The sequence below is a fragment of the Mustela nivalis genome, assembly GCF_964662115.1.
Source record: "Mustela nivalis genome assembly, chromosome: 9".
Taxonomy (NCBI): domain Eukaryota; kingdom Metazoa; phylum Chordata; class Mammalia; order Carnivora; family Mustelidae; genus Mustela; species Mustela nivalis.
Genome location: NC_139028.1, coordinates 69,696,528 through 69,711,979, shown reverse-complemented (window position 1 = coordinate 69,711,979; position 15,452 = coordinate 69,696,528). Strand labels below are relative to the sequence as shown.

The 15,452-nt window shown below is 44.5% G+C and overlaps 1 protein-coding gene across 24 annotated transcripts in view; it reads right to left on the bottom strand.

The window, feature by feature from the left end:
* PPFIBP2 (PPFIA binding protein 2) overlaps positions 1-15,452 on the bottom strand; it is a 149,124-nt gene that overhangs the window by 89,616 nt on the left and 44,056 nt on the right. For 19 of the 24 annotated variants that reach the window (XM_082682976.1, XM_082682972.1, XM_082682949.1 and 16 more), the window contains one exon: positions 7,929-8,134. The exons of the other annotated variants lie outside the window; for them this stretch is intronic. In XM_082682976.1, coding sequence (XP_082539102.1) covers positions 7,929-8,134 — 206 coding nt within the window. The remainder of the gene's footprint in view (positions 1-7,928; positions 8,135-15,452) is intronic. 24 annotated transcript variants of the gene reach the window in all.

Genomic DNA, 15,452 nt, shown 5'->3' with positions numbered 1-15,452 from the left:
TGATCCCAGGGTCTGGGATCGAGTCCCCCACTGGTTCCCTGCTCAGCAGGAGTCTTACTCTCCCTCTGACTGCCACTAACTTTTCAAAATGAGTACATCCAACATGCATATACCCTGATCCATCTTTTGTTCAAGGCCCCAAGTGGGGAACAAAGATACAGAGAGAAATCACACATGGCAGAAGAGAAACAAGCTCACAGTTCATAACTCATAGAACAGCTTTTTCTCCCTACCTTTTCTTGAAACTCCTCTGACTGTTCAATATGGTAAACAGATTTGCTTCTTTGGCCAGAATGAAAGATTGCAAACTGAATCTGGGAGGACTGGCAGGGGCCTCTGTTTGAGGAGCTGGGAGCTGAGGAACCAGCCATCTGTGACAAGGTACTGGAGCAATGAGGGGGTAGCCCTCCTGGGCCTGGGCCACTTTCTTTCGTGATGGACTAGTGAAGAAGGGAACCGCAGGCTCCTGAAGCTACAGCAGGTGGTCAGAGGTGAGTACACAGGCTACAGAGGATGTCGCTCCCCACCCCATTTCAGCGGTCCTGAGAGGTCAGCCTCCGCCAAGCTCAGACCACGGGGCAGCTGTGCCCAGAGAGGCTCCCTAACCTGTTTCTACTCTGGAAATCCAAAGGCCTTGGCTGGGGGAAGGCAATGGCTGGTGCTGACCACGAAGAAAGGACCAGAATGCCCGGCCAGATCTTGTCAAAGCAGTGGTCACTTCCAGTAGGGAGATGGGGTCCCCGAGAGGGAAGAGGCCCATCCAAAGTTACATGCAAGCAGCAGGCCACAGGTCTCTTAACTCATCCCTACCTCCCATTCTGCCTCAGCGTGCTTCGGTGCTGCCTAAGCACCCTATCCAGGACACCTGCACTCTTGTGGAGGAAAGTCAGGGCTCCTGCTCAGAGGTCAAGCCACTCCGGAAACCCGGCTTGCAGAGAGGGGCCTGGCATATGGTCCTGCTGTGGGTTTCCTGCCCACCTCTTCCCCTCACCCCAGAGCCTGGGTTACCCTGACTTGCCCTCACTCTGCTGCTGCTGGGTTTGCCAGCCTTTCCTTGGACTTCATCTTGAGACCCTGAAGCCTTAGGTCTTTATGCAGGATTCCCCTGACCCACACCAAAGCCACTGAACAGCCATCTAGACCTAGCATTTTGTAGGAGGAGAGGAGGCATCTATACTGAAAGGTTATAGAAGCCCCTGAGTTGCTCCATCTGGAAACCCTGCTGGCTCTGATCGCTCTTGCATATCACCCAGCAACCCAGATATTACCAGCCTGCTGCTACCTGGCTGTACCCAGCCCTGCTGAGCCCACTCAGACTAGACTGTCTCTGAGCTCTACTCCCAGCCCAGCCCTGGTTCTCCAACCAGCCTCCATCCAGCCAAGCAAGCAGGCGTGGAGGAACATGACACCCCTTCCGGGCTCTGGAAAAGCCCCACTCAAGGTCCAGCCGGATTCTGGGATGTGGCCAGAATGGACCAGCATCTCCCTGCTTGTGCTGTATGTCTGGGTCATGGATGAGCATCCCTAGCCTCTCTGGCCTTCAGGACCATCTGGTGGGACTGAGGGGCTCTTGACTAGAAATGGCTATGCTCTCCTTGAGGGCATTGTCTGCACTCCGCCACAGGCTGTGGAGGTGGCTGCAGGGATGTGAGCTCAGCTCAGTGCCCACCACAGCAGAGAGGCCTCGGCCCCGCAGCCAGGGCCTCAGCCTCACCCTGGGCCTCAGCCTCACTCTCTCTAGTACTGACCCTGAGCGGGGTCCGGTCTACCCAAGGTGCAGGATGACTCCTTCCTCTCCTGAGCTCACACAGGAGAGCCTTATAGAAGCTTCTCTGCCGGTCAGGCCGCATGGCTCACCCTGGACCCCGGGACGCTTTCCCTACAGAAGAACCTTATCAGAAGCTCCCAACCACTCTATCAATTCCCTGTGACAAGCCAGACAGATACCACTTCCATGACAAGGGAATCTGGGCACTTGGTTCCTTTCCTCATTGAAGCCCAGAGGGGGTCCCCAGCCTAGAGAACCCCCCCACACACCCTTCTGGAACTGGAGCTCACTTTTCCTCATCCTACTGCCTGCCAAAGATGGGAAGACCCTATTTTAGGCCCCAAATTTCTGGAGATTTACTCACAACCCAGCACCACTGAATCCTGGGCAGTCTGCTGCACTGGGTCTTTAGGAGTCTGGCCTGTTGTTAACTATCCCCAGGCAGAGTCTTCGCTGGTGCCCCTTGTCATCTTTCCAGCCTGCCAGCCCCTGGCAGAAGGAAAGACACCCCACTGTAGGGAGACAAGCTGTCTGGGATGCACTAGGACCGGGAGCTCCTCCTCCACCTGAGACAAAGGCAGGGCCCAGACTCATCTGTTGTTTGTTCCTATGAAAACACCAACCATCCCCCCAGAGCCACCTCTGCCTCCACAGCACCCGTTCTCCTCATGTACCCTGGATGCTGACATCAGTGTCTGAGGGCCCATAGCACGAAGACAGCATCTTCTACCCCACGCACCCCAGGGCAGCTAATCCACAGCTGTGTGTAAATGCAGGGTCTTTAATTTCTACTTCTTTTGCACCTAACAGCTGTTTGTAGGCCTGGAGGACTTGACTCGAAAATTAGGAGGCAGCCAATTAGATCCTCTCCTTCAGGAATAGAAGTCACACACACACACACACACACACACACACACGGAATAAACACTGGAGAGAAAACATAAAAAGAATTTGTCAACAAGAAGACAAATCAAGTCTAAAGGCCATGTGGCAGTTGCTCTGGGCTGTGTTCCCAGGAGCCATTCATGCCCCCTCCCTCCTGTCATGACTCCTTTTGGACAAAGTGCCAATACTTGTTTCTCAGCCTCCCTTGCAGCTACGGTTTGCACAAGTGAACAAATCTGGACCTGAGGTACATACTGGAAGTCGGCTGCAGGGCTTCAGAGAAAAAGAGTTCCCTTTCTAATTGGAAAAAAAACACAGGACAAGACATGCCCTACTTCTGGACATGCTGCCTAGGGCTGCAGTCACCATCTTGCAGTTGTTAAGCGATACCCCTGAGGAAATACCAACCCCCAAGGATGATATGGCAGAATGATGGGAAGAGCGATCCCATGATGACCTTGAGGTCATCCCAGAGCCACTGATCTGACCCTGGGACCGCCTACCTCCTCGGTATCTTGTTAGTGACAAATAAACCTTTTTACAGGCTATGCCTCTTCCCTGGAGAAAAAACACCAACTGACAGAAAGATCACGAGGCAGAGCTGGACCACACCAGGCCAACAGAGGACAAGCAGTAACTGGGTGGTGGGGGGTGGGGGTGGATATGGCAAAGCCAACTGACCAAAGAGGAGTAGAGCACAAACATTCAAGGGATGCACAGATATGAACCCTGCCCGCCTGATCCTTCCAGCTGCCTTATTAGTTTCTATTCTAAGACATGCATTTAAAAAAAAATAATTTAAGTGAGTCTCTGAGGTATAAAGCAGTGTGTCTCAAACTTTAATGACAATATGAATCACTGCGAGATGGTTCAGTGGGTAAAGGGACAGGGGGGTGGCAGCTCCCATATTGTGCCCTTTTCTAAAGACACCAAGCAGCAAGCAAACTACCAGCGGCTGGCAAAGTTGCTGGTCCACAGACCACAATTTCAAGTCTTCTAGAAGGACCAATCTAAAACCAATTAAAAAGTACTGGTGGATCTGTTCACTACTTTGGATTCCATTTCCATATAGGTCTGACCTACTATGGAATGTGTATGCCCCCAGATTATAAACTAGGGCTGCAAGATCCAATATACAGATAGGCTGTCTCTGTCCAGATTCAAAACTTCACATCCTGTCCTGGTATCCTGGAATGTTTATATGAACTTTTGACCCACCCTAAAAGTACACCATTCATAGGTTGTTGATGGCCATAATTACTCTAAAAGACACTGAATGCAATAACATTCAGGAAACTTTCTCCAAAGGCAGGCATTTCCCCCAACCACCATACAGAACCTCAAAAGAGATCTACAAATCTTAATATAAGTAGTTTTCTATAACACGTTTTGAAAAACTAACAACAAGGATGACAGCCTTTGGATCAAAAATATTTAAGAATCTTTTTAGTAAGTTATAGAAATTAGGTTCCTATTTCACACCACACACTAAGAAATGTTGCAGGTGAATTCAAGTTAACCCTAAGATATAAATCAAACCATAATCTTACTGGAGAAGATAAAGGTGAATATCATTTGATCTGAGGTTTAAAAAAAAAAAAGGCACTTCTAGGGATAAAAGGAAAACAAGAAACTCACACAGGAAAGACAGTTAATTACAATCCTTTTAAAGCACCAGAAACAGCATTTTGAAAACAAAGTGAAGAAAATGCCATGAACAATGCAAAGGGCTTTAAAAAGGTCAGTATATACGAAAAGCACTAAAATTCTAACAGGAAGGGGAGAGAAGAGCATAGAATATGAACAGGGTGTGGTAGGGACACCCAAGGTGATTTCTTGAGTGTGTGGGAAGGAAGTATTAGTGTTATTTTTTTAACCTGGCCCTTAAAAAAAATCTCTATGTGGGGCTATGTTTTATAATTTACATATATTAGGACAACACTGTATTTATAAATATGAATGAATGGAAATGAATTTTTTTTCCAGATGGGGTAGAGATCAAAACTTTGGAGACCATACAGAAGAATACTAATTAAAAAAAAAAAAATGTTTAGCTTCCCACTAGGCAAAGAAATGCAAAAGTGGTAAAAAGACATTTTCTCCTAAGAAATTAGTAAAACTGTTTTTTGGTTTTTTTTTTTAAATCTTAGTGATTGTTGTTGATCAGGATGGACCTCAAACCCTGCCAGTGAAAATATAAATGAGTAAAATCTTCCTGAAAAGTGGTTTGGAAAAAATGTGTCAAAGGCTTAAAGATATTAATATCCTTGGGTTACAGTTGCCAGACTTAGCAAACTGCATGGGACAAACTTACTAAGATTTATCCATCACTTACCTATAATTCTAGTTTAAGGGGGTATCCTGTATTTTGTCTGTTAACTCTACTTTAATTCCACCTTTAGGACTCTATCTTACGGAAATATCTAGAGGAAAAAGACAAATATTTCTGGACATTCTCTGCAGCAAAGCTATACAGTGGTTAAAGAGGAAGAAGAACCTAAATGTCAGTATTAGAGAAATGGTCACATAAATTCAGGCATGTCCATATAAGTACGTCATCATCGTAAACTACACAGTGAAGGGTAAAACCACGAGCTGTTTCCAAACTGGGCAGACTGGGCTTTTGCTGGGGAACCCGTTTCAGTGACTCTCTTGGTTCTGTGATGGTAAATGTCCCCAGAAAGCTGAGGGGGGACATTTAAAACCAGATGCCAAACTTCTGCAGCCTGAGGCAACGATTCATGGAACAGCAGAGGAAGCTGTGGAAGTTTCCAGTGGGCCCTCAGCACATGGTGATAGGCCAGCCCAAGGACAGAGAGAGTCAACAAGTGACGTTAGGAGAATTCTGGCTGATGGATATGGGGAGCAGTGAAATCCAATATCCAACAGTTTGGTCTGAAATTTTTGTTTTCTACACAGGAACATTCCAAATATAAGCTCACAGTCCCTTACCTGCCATTCTGAAACCCCCAAAGCTCTGAAGACCAAAAGGTTTTGTTTTGTTTTTTTAAAAGATAATGTTGGTGCCAAACTTATTTGGCAGCCTAACTGGGCCTGATAGATTTATAGTCTTTGTCCCACGTCATGTGGATATTCACACATCTTACTGTAGAAAGGTCAACCCATTCCTGCTCAAGACAGAATATATCCTAGATATAGATGTATGCACTCACCTTTCTGAAGTTTATTATGTTCTAGTTCTAAAATGCATCTGGACCCAGGGTTACAGGTGGAGGAGCTAAGGACCAGCAATTCTCTTTATGTGTCATCAAGTTCCCTTTAAATACTACAGCCGGAGTCAGTCAGGCTAGCAGAAATGGAGGGAGGGATGGGTGTCCACAGTCCACACCCGGGGGACAGTGGGCCTTAGAAAGTTCAGTTGTCCACACAGGTGAGCAAAAGATGATCAGAGTGGACTGGAGAGAGGCCAGGCACAGCCTCGGGGAGCGGGAACTATGGGAACAGCCAGAATTCCTGAGGGAACTCCAGGGAGGCAGAGACCCCTCTGGCCTGGGACGGGAGAGAGAATGAAAGCCAACCACAGGTTGGGAAAAGTGGGTGGAGGAGCAAATGCAGACTTCTGTCTGGTCACGGCATAAGTCTGAGAGACCACCAACGACGGTCTTCATCTGGGGGTGACATGAGGAGGTTTTCAAACCTAGATGGCAACAGGCCCACCAGAGACCCATCCTGAGGGCTTCCCCATCCTTCCCTAGGCAACATCCGGCTGTATTCCTTACCACTGCCTTCACAGAGAACTACAAACCTTGTGGCTTCCAACAAGGCAAGCATACAGTCTCATAGTTCTGGAAGTCAGAAGCCCCCAAGGGGTCTTGCTGGGCTCCAGCCAAGGTGCTGGTAGGCCTGCTTCCCTGGCTGGGGGCTCAGGGGAGGGCCACCTTCCTAGCCCCCAGACCCTGGGCTCCTAACTTGCTTCCATCCAGAAAGCCTGACTCCCATGGGTCCCACACCAAAGATTCGCCACCTCCTTCCTAAGGATGCCAGTGACGACACTGGGCCCCCCTGGGCAATCCATGCCCCTTGTTTGCCCTATTTAAACTCTGTTGAGGAGCAACCCTAATTCCATCAGCTACCTTCCCCTTGACGTGTACAGTAACATTCACAGGATCCGGCGATTAGCATACAGACATCTTTGGGAGGCCACCACTCTCCCTCCACAGGGGTGTAGGTATGTTACAGAACACGAGGCAGGCAGGCTGCGTACTGAAAATACTGAGTAACACATGAATGCAGTGAAGAACTCCTCAGCGTTCAGAGGGAGGCTCGGGTAGAAGACTGTATTGACCGAGGACTCCTGAACAGAGAGCCCGCTAGGACATCTGGCATGCAACTTGTCTCATTGCAAATGACTTGGCCTCTGGACAAGGACATCCCAACCTCCTTGGTTTCCAACATCAACCTCTACCTCCCAGTTCAGTGCCCATGCCTGCCTTCCCCGCTCGGTGTGTACCTTCCCATCTGGAATCAAGTCTGCAGGGCTCTGGCTTTGGAAGACTGCATTTTGGCTTCCATCCTCAAACTCAGCTCAGGCAATCCCATGCTCCCTCAAGCTTCCCAGGTTCCTCCCTCCTGCCCTGGAATGGTTGATCTTAGATACCTCCTCAGCGGGCAAGCTCCTCACTTTCCCCCACTCCCGAATATCGAGAGGCTCCTAGAGCTGACCAGCTGGTCTCCCTGGGGGAAGGAGACAGGTCACCAAAGCCATATATTTACAGCTCTGGTTACTCATCTGCCTCCGTCAGAGACTAGCAGATGTGCAGCCTTGACCTAGAGAGCAGGAGGGGGCTCAGGAACCCTGCATCCTGCTCCAGGGACAAAGCGTACCAGGGCAAAGAGGTCTGAAGGGCAGGGGCGGCAACGAAGGGCTGGGTGAGGAGAGCAACTGTTGTAAGAGACAAGGAGCAGGGGGGACAGCTGAGGATAGGGACCCCATCTGGGGATCATAATTTGGCAAGTTGTACTTGTAATCCCACAGGAAAGAACTGTCCTGCTTGCTCTCCTCCAGCCCTGGATGTCCCCCATCCCAGAGAGCGTGACTGGTGCTCACAGGCAGGCTGACCGAGGGGCTTAAGCTGCTGGCCTGCGGGGGAGGCCAAAGACTGGCTGGCCAAAGCCAGATGGGAAGCAAGAAGCACCTGGAAGGTGCACAGATGAGGTAATAGTCCCCAGGCAGTGTGGCCATTCCGAACGCCCTGGCATTATGTGGTTAGTATGTTCCCCAGTGGTTTCCCGAACAGGCCACAGTCCCACTCACCAAGCTCTCTTTTATGTAGGCAGCTGTGGGACCCGGGATCTGGCTCAGGAGGGCTGCTCTCTCCTGGGGTTGCTCCAGCATCTCCAGGGCCAGTTTCAAGTCCTCAACGAGATGGAGCACTGGAAAGGGGTTTGTGTGGGAGACCGGAGAGGCTCGCGCAGGCTCACAGCCACCGTCATTGGTATCTGCTGCACCTGTCTGAGTGCCTGGAACAAGAAAGAGGTGGGAACCTGGTAAGAAGGGTGGATGCCATGGGCAAGGAACTGGCAAAAGGCAAAGAGAGAGGAGATAGGGGACAGAGATGGACAGGAAGCCCAGAAAACCACTTCCGCCTCAGCAGAACCATTCACACAGCAGACTCGGCAGAAATCATCTTTAATCCTGGACTGGGCCTGACAGGAAGAGATGGGACCAAGGGGACAACTTGCCCAGCCAGAGTGATGCATAGAAGCTAAGAGCCCCAGATAATTGGGTGAAAACAGCCAGCCCTGATCAGGAGCCAAAACATCCCTGCTAAAACAATGAGCAGCCTTTCTGCTGCCTTTAGATTCCTGATTCCTTACTTTAAGTTAAGGCTATAGGGCTGTCTGCACAGTCCCCTCCCTGGATGTGCATTCCTCTCCTCTTGTTCCACAGCAGTTCCTCACTCTGGACTGGCCCTGTACGGTGTCGCAGAGTGACGCAGTGCCACCTCTGGTGAGCACTGGTGAGCTTCTAGCAGACTGGAATTTTTCTAGATCTTCCCACTTGGGGGATCTCTACATCCCCTTATAGACTCCCACTTCACAGCTGTATGAGTGACCATGTAATCCATATCTCATCCCCGCATCATGGGTTGTGAAGCTCTGAGGCCAGGGTCCCTGGCCTAGTGGGCAAACTTCTTGGGGTCCCGGCTCCTGCCCCCAACCGCCCAAGATACTGAAGGGGCATCTGGCTCTGCACGCTTGCTTGGAGGAACAGCTAAGAGAGGGAGACAGCTTGGACTGGGTCAGCTCTAATTTAAACTGTCCCAAACAAGACTTGTTTTTGCCTTTCTGAACCTCACCATTTAAGCAAACAAACAAAAAGTCTTCTTTACATAAACACAGTGGTTTATTTTTCAGACCAAAAACTGGGGTGACACAGTCTGACAAAGGATTTCTGTGATTCTTTCCGCAATAAAACACACTTCAGAAAATACGGGGTCGGTGGTGGAATTTCTAGGGTACTTGGATTGTTTATAAGGCCAGCGGGAATCAGGGCCCTGCTGGAAAATGTGGGAAATAGGGCCACCGCAGGCCCAGTTACACGGCAGGCCTGACGTCTACATCTAGGTCCCTCCACCCTTCTAAGAGCCAGCTTCCTAGTTGCCACGGCAGTCCTCGCAAGGAAAAATCCACACAGAAGGAAACAATTACTATCTGATTGCTGGTTTGCTTTCTGAAAGCACAGGATAGAGGGAACTGTGGGTCACAATCCACAAACAAGTCCATGGCTCTGGGGAGCTGGGAAACTGCCCATTACCCACACTCTGGTGTGTGCTCAGCAGTTTCTGGGCCCTGCAAATCCAATGGAGAGTTGACTGGGAAGGGCCACAGCCGGCTTCAGGGAAGAAAATGGACCGAAATAGAGTAAGACCCCCCCATCCCTGCCACCACCCCAGTCTCCAAGGAAATGATGAGTGATCCCTGACCATCCCAGACATGCTCCAACATGCACAGCTTCATTCATGGAGGATCAGTCAGGCCAGTCAGACCAGGGGTAGGTAGGAAGACTGAGATTTTCATTAACCTTATTGCTACGCTGTGGTGTTGGACAAGTCTCTTCCTTTCCCTGGAGCCCTCCCTTGCCCTAAAGCCTTGGAATGCTTCCCCACTGTTCAAGGGGTGTGTGTGAGTGTGTACACATGTGTATCTGTGCCTTTTTTTTTTCTGTGCCTATTTCTGTATGTGATATATGTACACATAAAGTACATAATCCCCCCTTCTTTTGTTTTGCAATTTACATCAACACACAGGCTCACAAAAGGGTCTGGAATGGTGAAACTCCTAGGGCCCAGCATTAGCAAAGGCAAAAATTACTCAGAAGATTCAATTCCATACTCCACACATTCCCTTTGGATGATTAGTTCCTATGGAAAAATTACAACCACAGAGGGAACCAAATCAAAATGGAACTGCCAGATACAACAAAGAAGAAGATATATGCCCTCATACCTGTGAGGATAATGGAGCAAGATAAAAGAGATGATAATATAACACATAACACAAAATATAAAAGAGACAAGGTGTTACGCCCCAAATTACTTCTAGGAAAAGAGCAATTCACCTTATACTCAAACCCTAATAAAGTTTCTCTCTGGGGGTACTCTGTCACTTTATTGAACAACAAGGCACTCTTTGGGGAAAGACGGATTAGCACAAAAGGTTTCAATTTTATATGCATATTGAGTTTTACAAACTACAGATGCCTGGGCCCCACATCCGAGGTTCTAATTGGTCTGAGGTGTGACCTGGAAGAATAAAAAGCTCCCAGATGACTTGTGTGCAACCCAAGCTGAAACCACTGCACCAGCAAATCACCACAATCGATACTGAATTTTGATGTTTAGGGAGGTTACCGGGAATTTTTATTTTAAGGATTAAAAACACTAAAGCCTAATACAGATTTAGTAATTATTAGAGGAAATAAGACCCCATAAAATGGAAGCATAGAATTTTACTGGAAGCCTTTTAATTACCACTTTCAAAGGCAAGTAAGTAGGTATGCGGTAATAACTAGGGTTATTTATAGATGCTTTGCTTCTCCTCTATTTGAGCTCATAGTGGGATTAAGCATTTGCCCCTTGAAGTTATTTAAGGCCACATTGGCCAATAAATATCAAAGTCTTTAAGAACCAGTATATGATTCCCCATATCTCTTCTCTCTGCTCTGGCCTCTGGTAATGGTGGAGACTGAATCAGCCCACGTCTAAGAGAGAGGATGACAGGGACCAGAGCTCCCAGCAGATCTAGGGGGAACTCAGAAGATGAACAAGAAATAAACTATGCTGTTTCAAGCTAGTGATCTTTCAGGCTGTTATGCTGCAGTAACACACAGTCCTATCTTCCCTTATACAAAGTATGTATGTCATAGGGTCACATATGTGAAAGATAAACTTTTCAAAAATGACTTTTTAGTGGGTTCAAACTTAAGTGACCATCAACTTAATACAGACGCTATAGGTATAAGATGTTGACCACAAATCAAAGACATGCAAAATATAAAGAGAAGGAATCCAAGGATATTAGTAAACAAAGTGAGCAAATTGTTGAGAAAAGAGCAAGAAAATAAAGGAACAGAGAAGAACTACAAAAACAACCACAAAACAAGTAACAAAATGGCAATAAGTTCATACCTAACAATAATTATTTTGCAAATGGACTACATAGGGTGGCAGGATGGATAAAAAACAAGACCCATCTATATGCTGCCTACAGGAGATGCATTTCAGACCTACAGACAAATGCAGATTGAAAGTGAAGGGATACAAAGCATTTCTCATGCAAATAGAAGTGAAAAGAAAGCCTTGGTAGCAATACTCACATCAAATCGGAGAAAACAGACTTTAAAACAAAGACTATAACAAGAAAAAAAGGACATCACATACTCATAAGGGAACAATCCAAGAAGAAGATATAACAGTTGTAAATATTTATGCACTCAACATGGGAGCACCCAAATACATAAAGCAGCTAATAACAAACATAAAGGGAGTAACTGAGAGTAATATAATAATAGTAGGGAATTTTAACACCCTACTGACATGAATGGATAAATCTTCCAAGCAGAAAACTAACAAGGAACAGTAGCTTTGAATGACATCTTGGACCAGATGGAGCTAAAACTGATATATTCAGAACAGTTCATCTGAAAACAGTAGGGTACACAATCTTTTCAAGTGCATATGGAACATCTTCCAGAATAGATCACATAACAAGTCTCAACAAATTTAAAAGCACTGAAGTAATACCATGCTTCTTTTCCAACCACAATACTAGGAAACTAGAAATCAGCCACAAGAAAAAGTCTGAGAAGAACACAAATACATGAAGTTAAATAAAATGCTACTGAACAATGAATGGGTCAAGGAGGAAATTTAAGAAGACGTGGAGACAAATGAAAATGGAAATATAATAGTCCAAAATCTTTGGGATAAAGCAAAAGCTGTTCAAAGAGGAAAATTTGTAGCACTACAGGCCTACCTCAATAAGCAAGAAAAATCTCAAATAAACAACCTACTCTTATACCTAAAGGAGTCAGAAAAAGAACAAACAAAAGCCAAATCCAGTTGAAGCCTGGAAAAAGTTAGATTAGAGCAGAAATAAACAACACAGAAACTAAAAAAAAAAAAAAAAAAAAAAAACCAACAACAACAACAACCCAATAGAACAGATCAATGAAACCAGGAACTGGTTCTTAGAAAACATCGATAATATTAATAAACCTTTAGCCAGACTCATCAAAGAGGGAAATAGAGAGAGAAAGGACTCAAATAAACAAAATAAGAAATGAAAAAGGAGAGTTAAACAACCAACACAATAGAAAGACAAAGGGGACAAGAGCATATCATGAAAAATTATATGCCAACAAACTGGAAAGCCTAGAAGAAATGGATAAATTCCTAGGAGCATATAACCTCCAAAAACTGAAACAGGAATAAACAGAAAATTTGAACAGACTGATTACCAGCAATGAAATTGAATCAGTATTAAAAAAAGAATCCTGGGACGCCTGGGTGGCTCAGTTAAGCGGCTGCCTTCGGCTCAGGCCATGATCTCAGCATCCTGGGATCGAGTCCCACATCGGACTCCTTGCTAAGCAGGGAGTCTGCTTCTTCCTCTGCCTCTGCCTGCCACTCTGTCTGCCTGTGCTCACTCGCTCTGACAAATACATAAATAAAATCTTAAAAAAATATATCCCAAGAACAACAACAACAACAAAACTCCCAACAAACAAAAGTCCAGGACCAGATGATCTCACAGGTAAATTCTACCAAACACCTATAAAGATGAGTTAATACCTAGTCTTCTCAAACTATTAAAAAAAAAAAAAAAAAAAAAAAAGAAGAGGAAGGAAAGCTTCTAAATTCATTCTATGAGGTCAGCATTAATCCTGATACCAAAACCAGATTAAGACACTACAAAAAAGGGGAACTACAGGCCAGTATCTCTGAAGAACATAGATGCAAAAATCCTCAAAAAATATTAGGAAACAAAATCCAACAATATTTAAAAAAAAAATCATTCACCACAATCAAGTGGAATTTATTCCTAGGATCCAAGGGTGGTTCAATTTTCACAAATTAACATGATATATGACATCAGTAAGAGAAAGGACAAAAACCATATGATCATCTCAATAATGCAGAAAAAGCATTTCACTAAGTACAACACCCATTCATGATTAAAAAAAAAAAACCAAAACCCTCAACAAAGTAGGTTTAGAGGGAATATACTTCAACATAATAAAGGCCATACATGAAAAACCCACAGCTAACATCATACCCAATGGTGAAAAACTAAGACCTTTTCCCCTAAGGTCAGGAACAAGACAAGATGTCTATTATCACCACTTTTATTTAACATAGTATTGGAAGTCCTAGCCACAGCAATCAGACAGTTAAAAGAAATCAAAGAAAGTAAAATGAATCCAAATTGTTAAGGAGGAAGTAAAATGGTCCTATTTGCAGATGACATGAAACTATATATAGAAAGCCCTAAAATCTCCATCAAAAACTACCAGAACTGATAAGTGAATTCAGTAACACTGCAGGATACAAAATCAATATACAGAAATCTGTTGCACTTTTATACACTCATAATGAAGCAGCAGAAGAGAAATTAAGAAAACAATCCTATTTACAATTGCACCATAAATAATAAAATTCCTAGGAACAAACTTATCCAAGGAGGTGAAAGACCTGTACTCTGAAAACCATAGCACACTGATGAAAAAAGCTGAAGACAACACAAAGAAATGGAAAGACATTCCATGCTCATGGATTAAAAGAATAAATATTGTTAAAATGTCCATTACCCAAAGCAATATACAGATTTAGTATAATCCTTATAGAAATATCAAGAGCATTTTACACAAAACTGGGATAATCTTAAAATTTGTATGGAACCACAGAAGACCTCAAATAGCCAAAGTGATCTTGAAAAAGAACAAAACTGGAAGTATCATATTCCCAGATTTTGAGTTATACTACAAAGCTGTAGTAATCAAAACAGGATGGTACTGAAACTAAAATAGACAGATAGACCAATAGGACAGAATAGAGAGCCCAGAAATTAACCTGTGATTATATGGCCAATTAGTCTCTGACAAAGGAGTCAAGAATAAACAATGGGAAAAAGACCATCTTTTTAACAAATGGTGCTAGGAAAACTGGACAGCTACATGTAAAAGAATGAAACTGGACCACTTTCTTACATCATATACAAAAATAAACTTAAAATGGGTTAAAGACCTAAATATGAAAGCCTGAAATCATAAAAATCCTAGAGAACACAGGCAGTAACCTCTTTGATTGGCCATAGCAACAGTTTTCTAGATATGTCTTCTGAGGCACGGAAAACAAAAGCAAAAATAAACTATTGGGACTACATCAAAATAAAAAGCTTCAACAGAATTAAAAGACAGCCTACTGAATCGAAGAAGATATTTGCAAATGACATATCTGATAAAGGGTTAGTATCCACATATATAAAGAACTTACATAACACCAAAAATCCCAAATAATCCAATTAAAAAATGGGCAGAAGACATGAACAGACATTTTTCCAAAGACATCCAGATGGTCAATAGACACATGAAAAGATGTTCAACAGCACTCATCATCAGAGAAATATAAATCAAAACCACAATGAGATGGCACATCACACTGGTCAGAATGGCTAAAATGAAAAACACAAAACCCAACAGTGTTGGCAAGGATGTGGAAAGAAAAGAACCTTCGTGCACTATTGGTGGGAATGCAAACAGGTGCAGCTACTGGGGAAACAGTACGGAGGGTCTTTAAAAAAATTAAAAATAGAAATACCACATGACCCAGTAATTCCACTACTGGACATCTACCCTAAGACTGAAAATACTAATCCAAAAAGACACACGCACTGTTATGTTTTTTGCAGAATTATTTGAAATAGCCAAATTATGGAAGGAGCCCAAGTATCCAACAATAGATGAATGAATAAAGAAAACCTGATATAAAATGGAATATTACTCAGCCATAAAAAAGAATGAAATCCTGTCATTTGCAACAACATAGATATTTCTAAAGAGTATAATGCTATGTGAAATAAGTCATTCAGAGAAAGACCAATATGATATGATTTCACTCATATGTGGAATTTAAGAAAGAAGAGACAAACCAAAAAAATACTTTTTTTTTGTTGAAGATTTTATTTATTTATTTGATTGAGAGAGAGAGAGAGAGTACAAGCAAGGGGAGCAGCTGGCAGAGAGAGAAGCAAGCTCCCAGCTGAGCAGGGAGCCAGA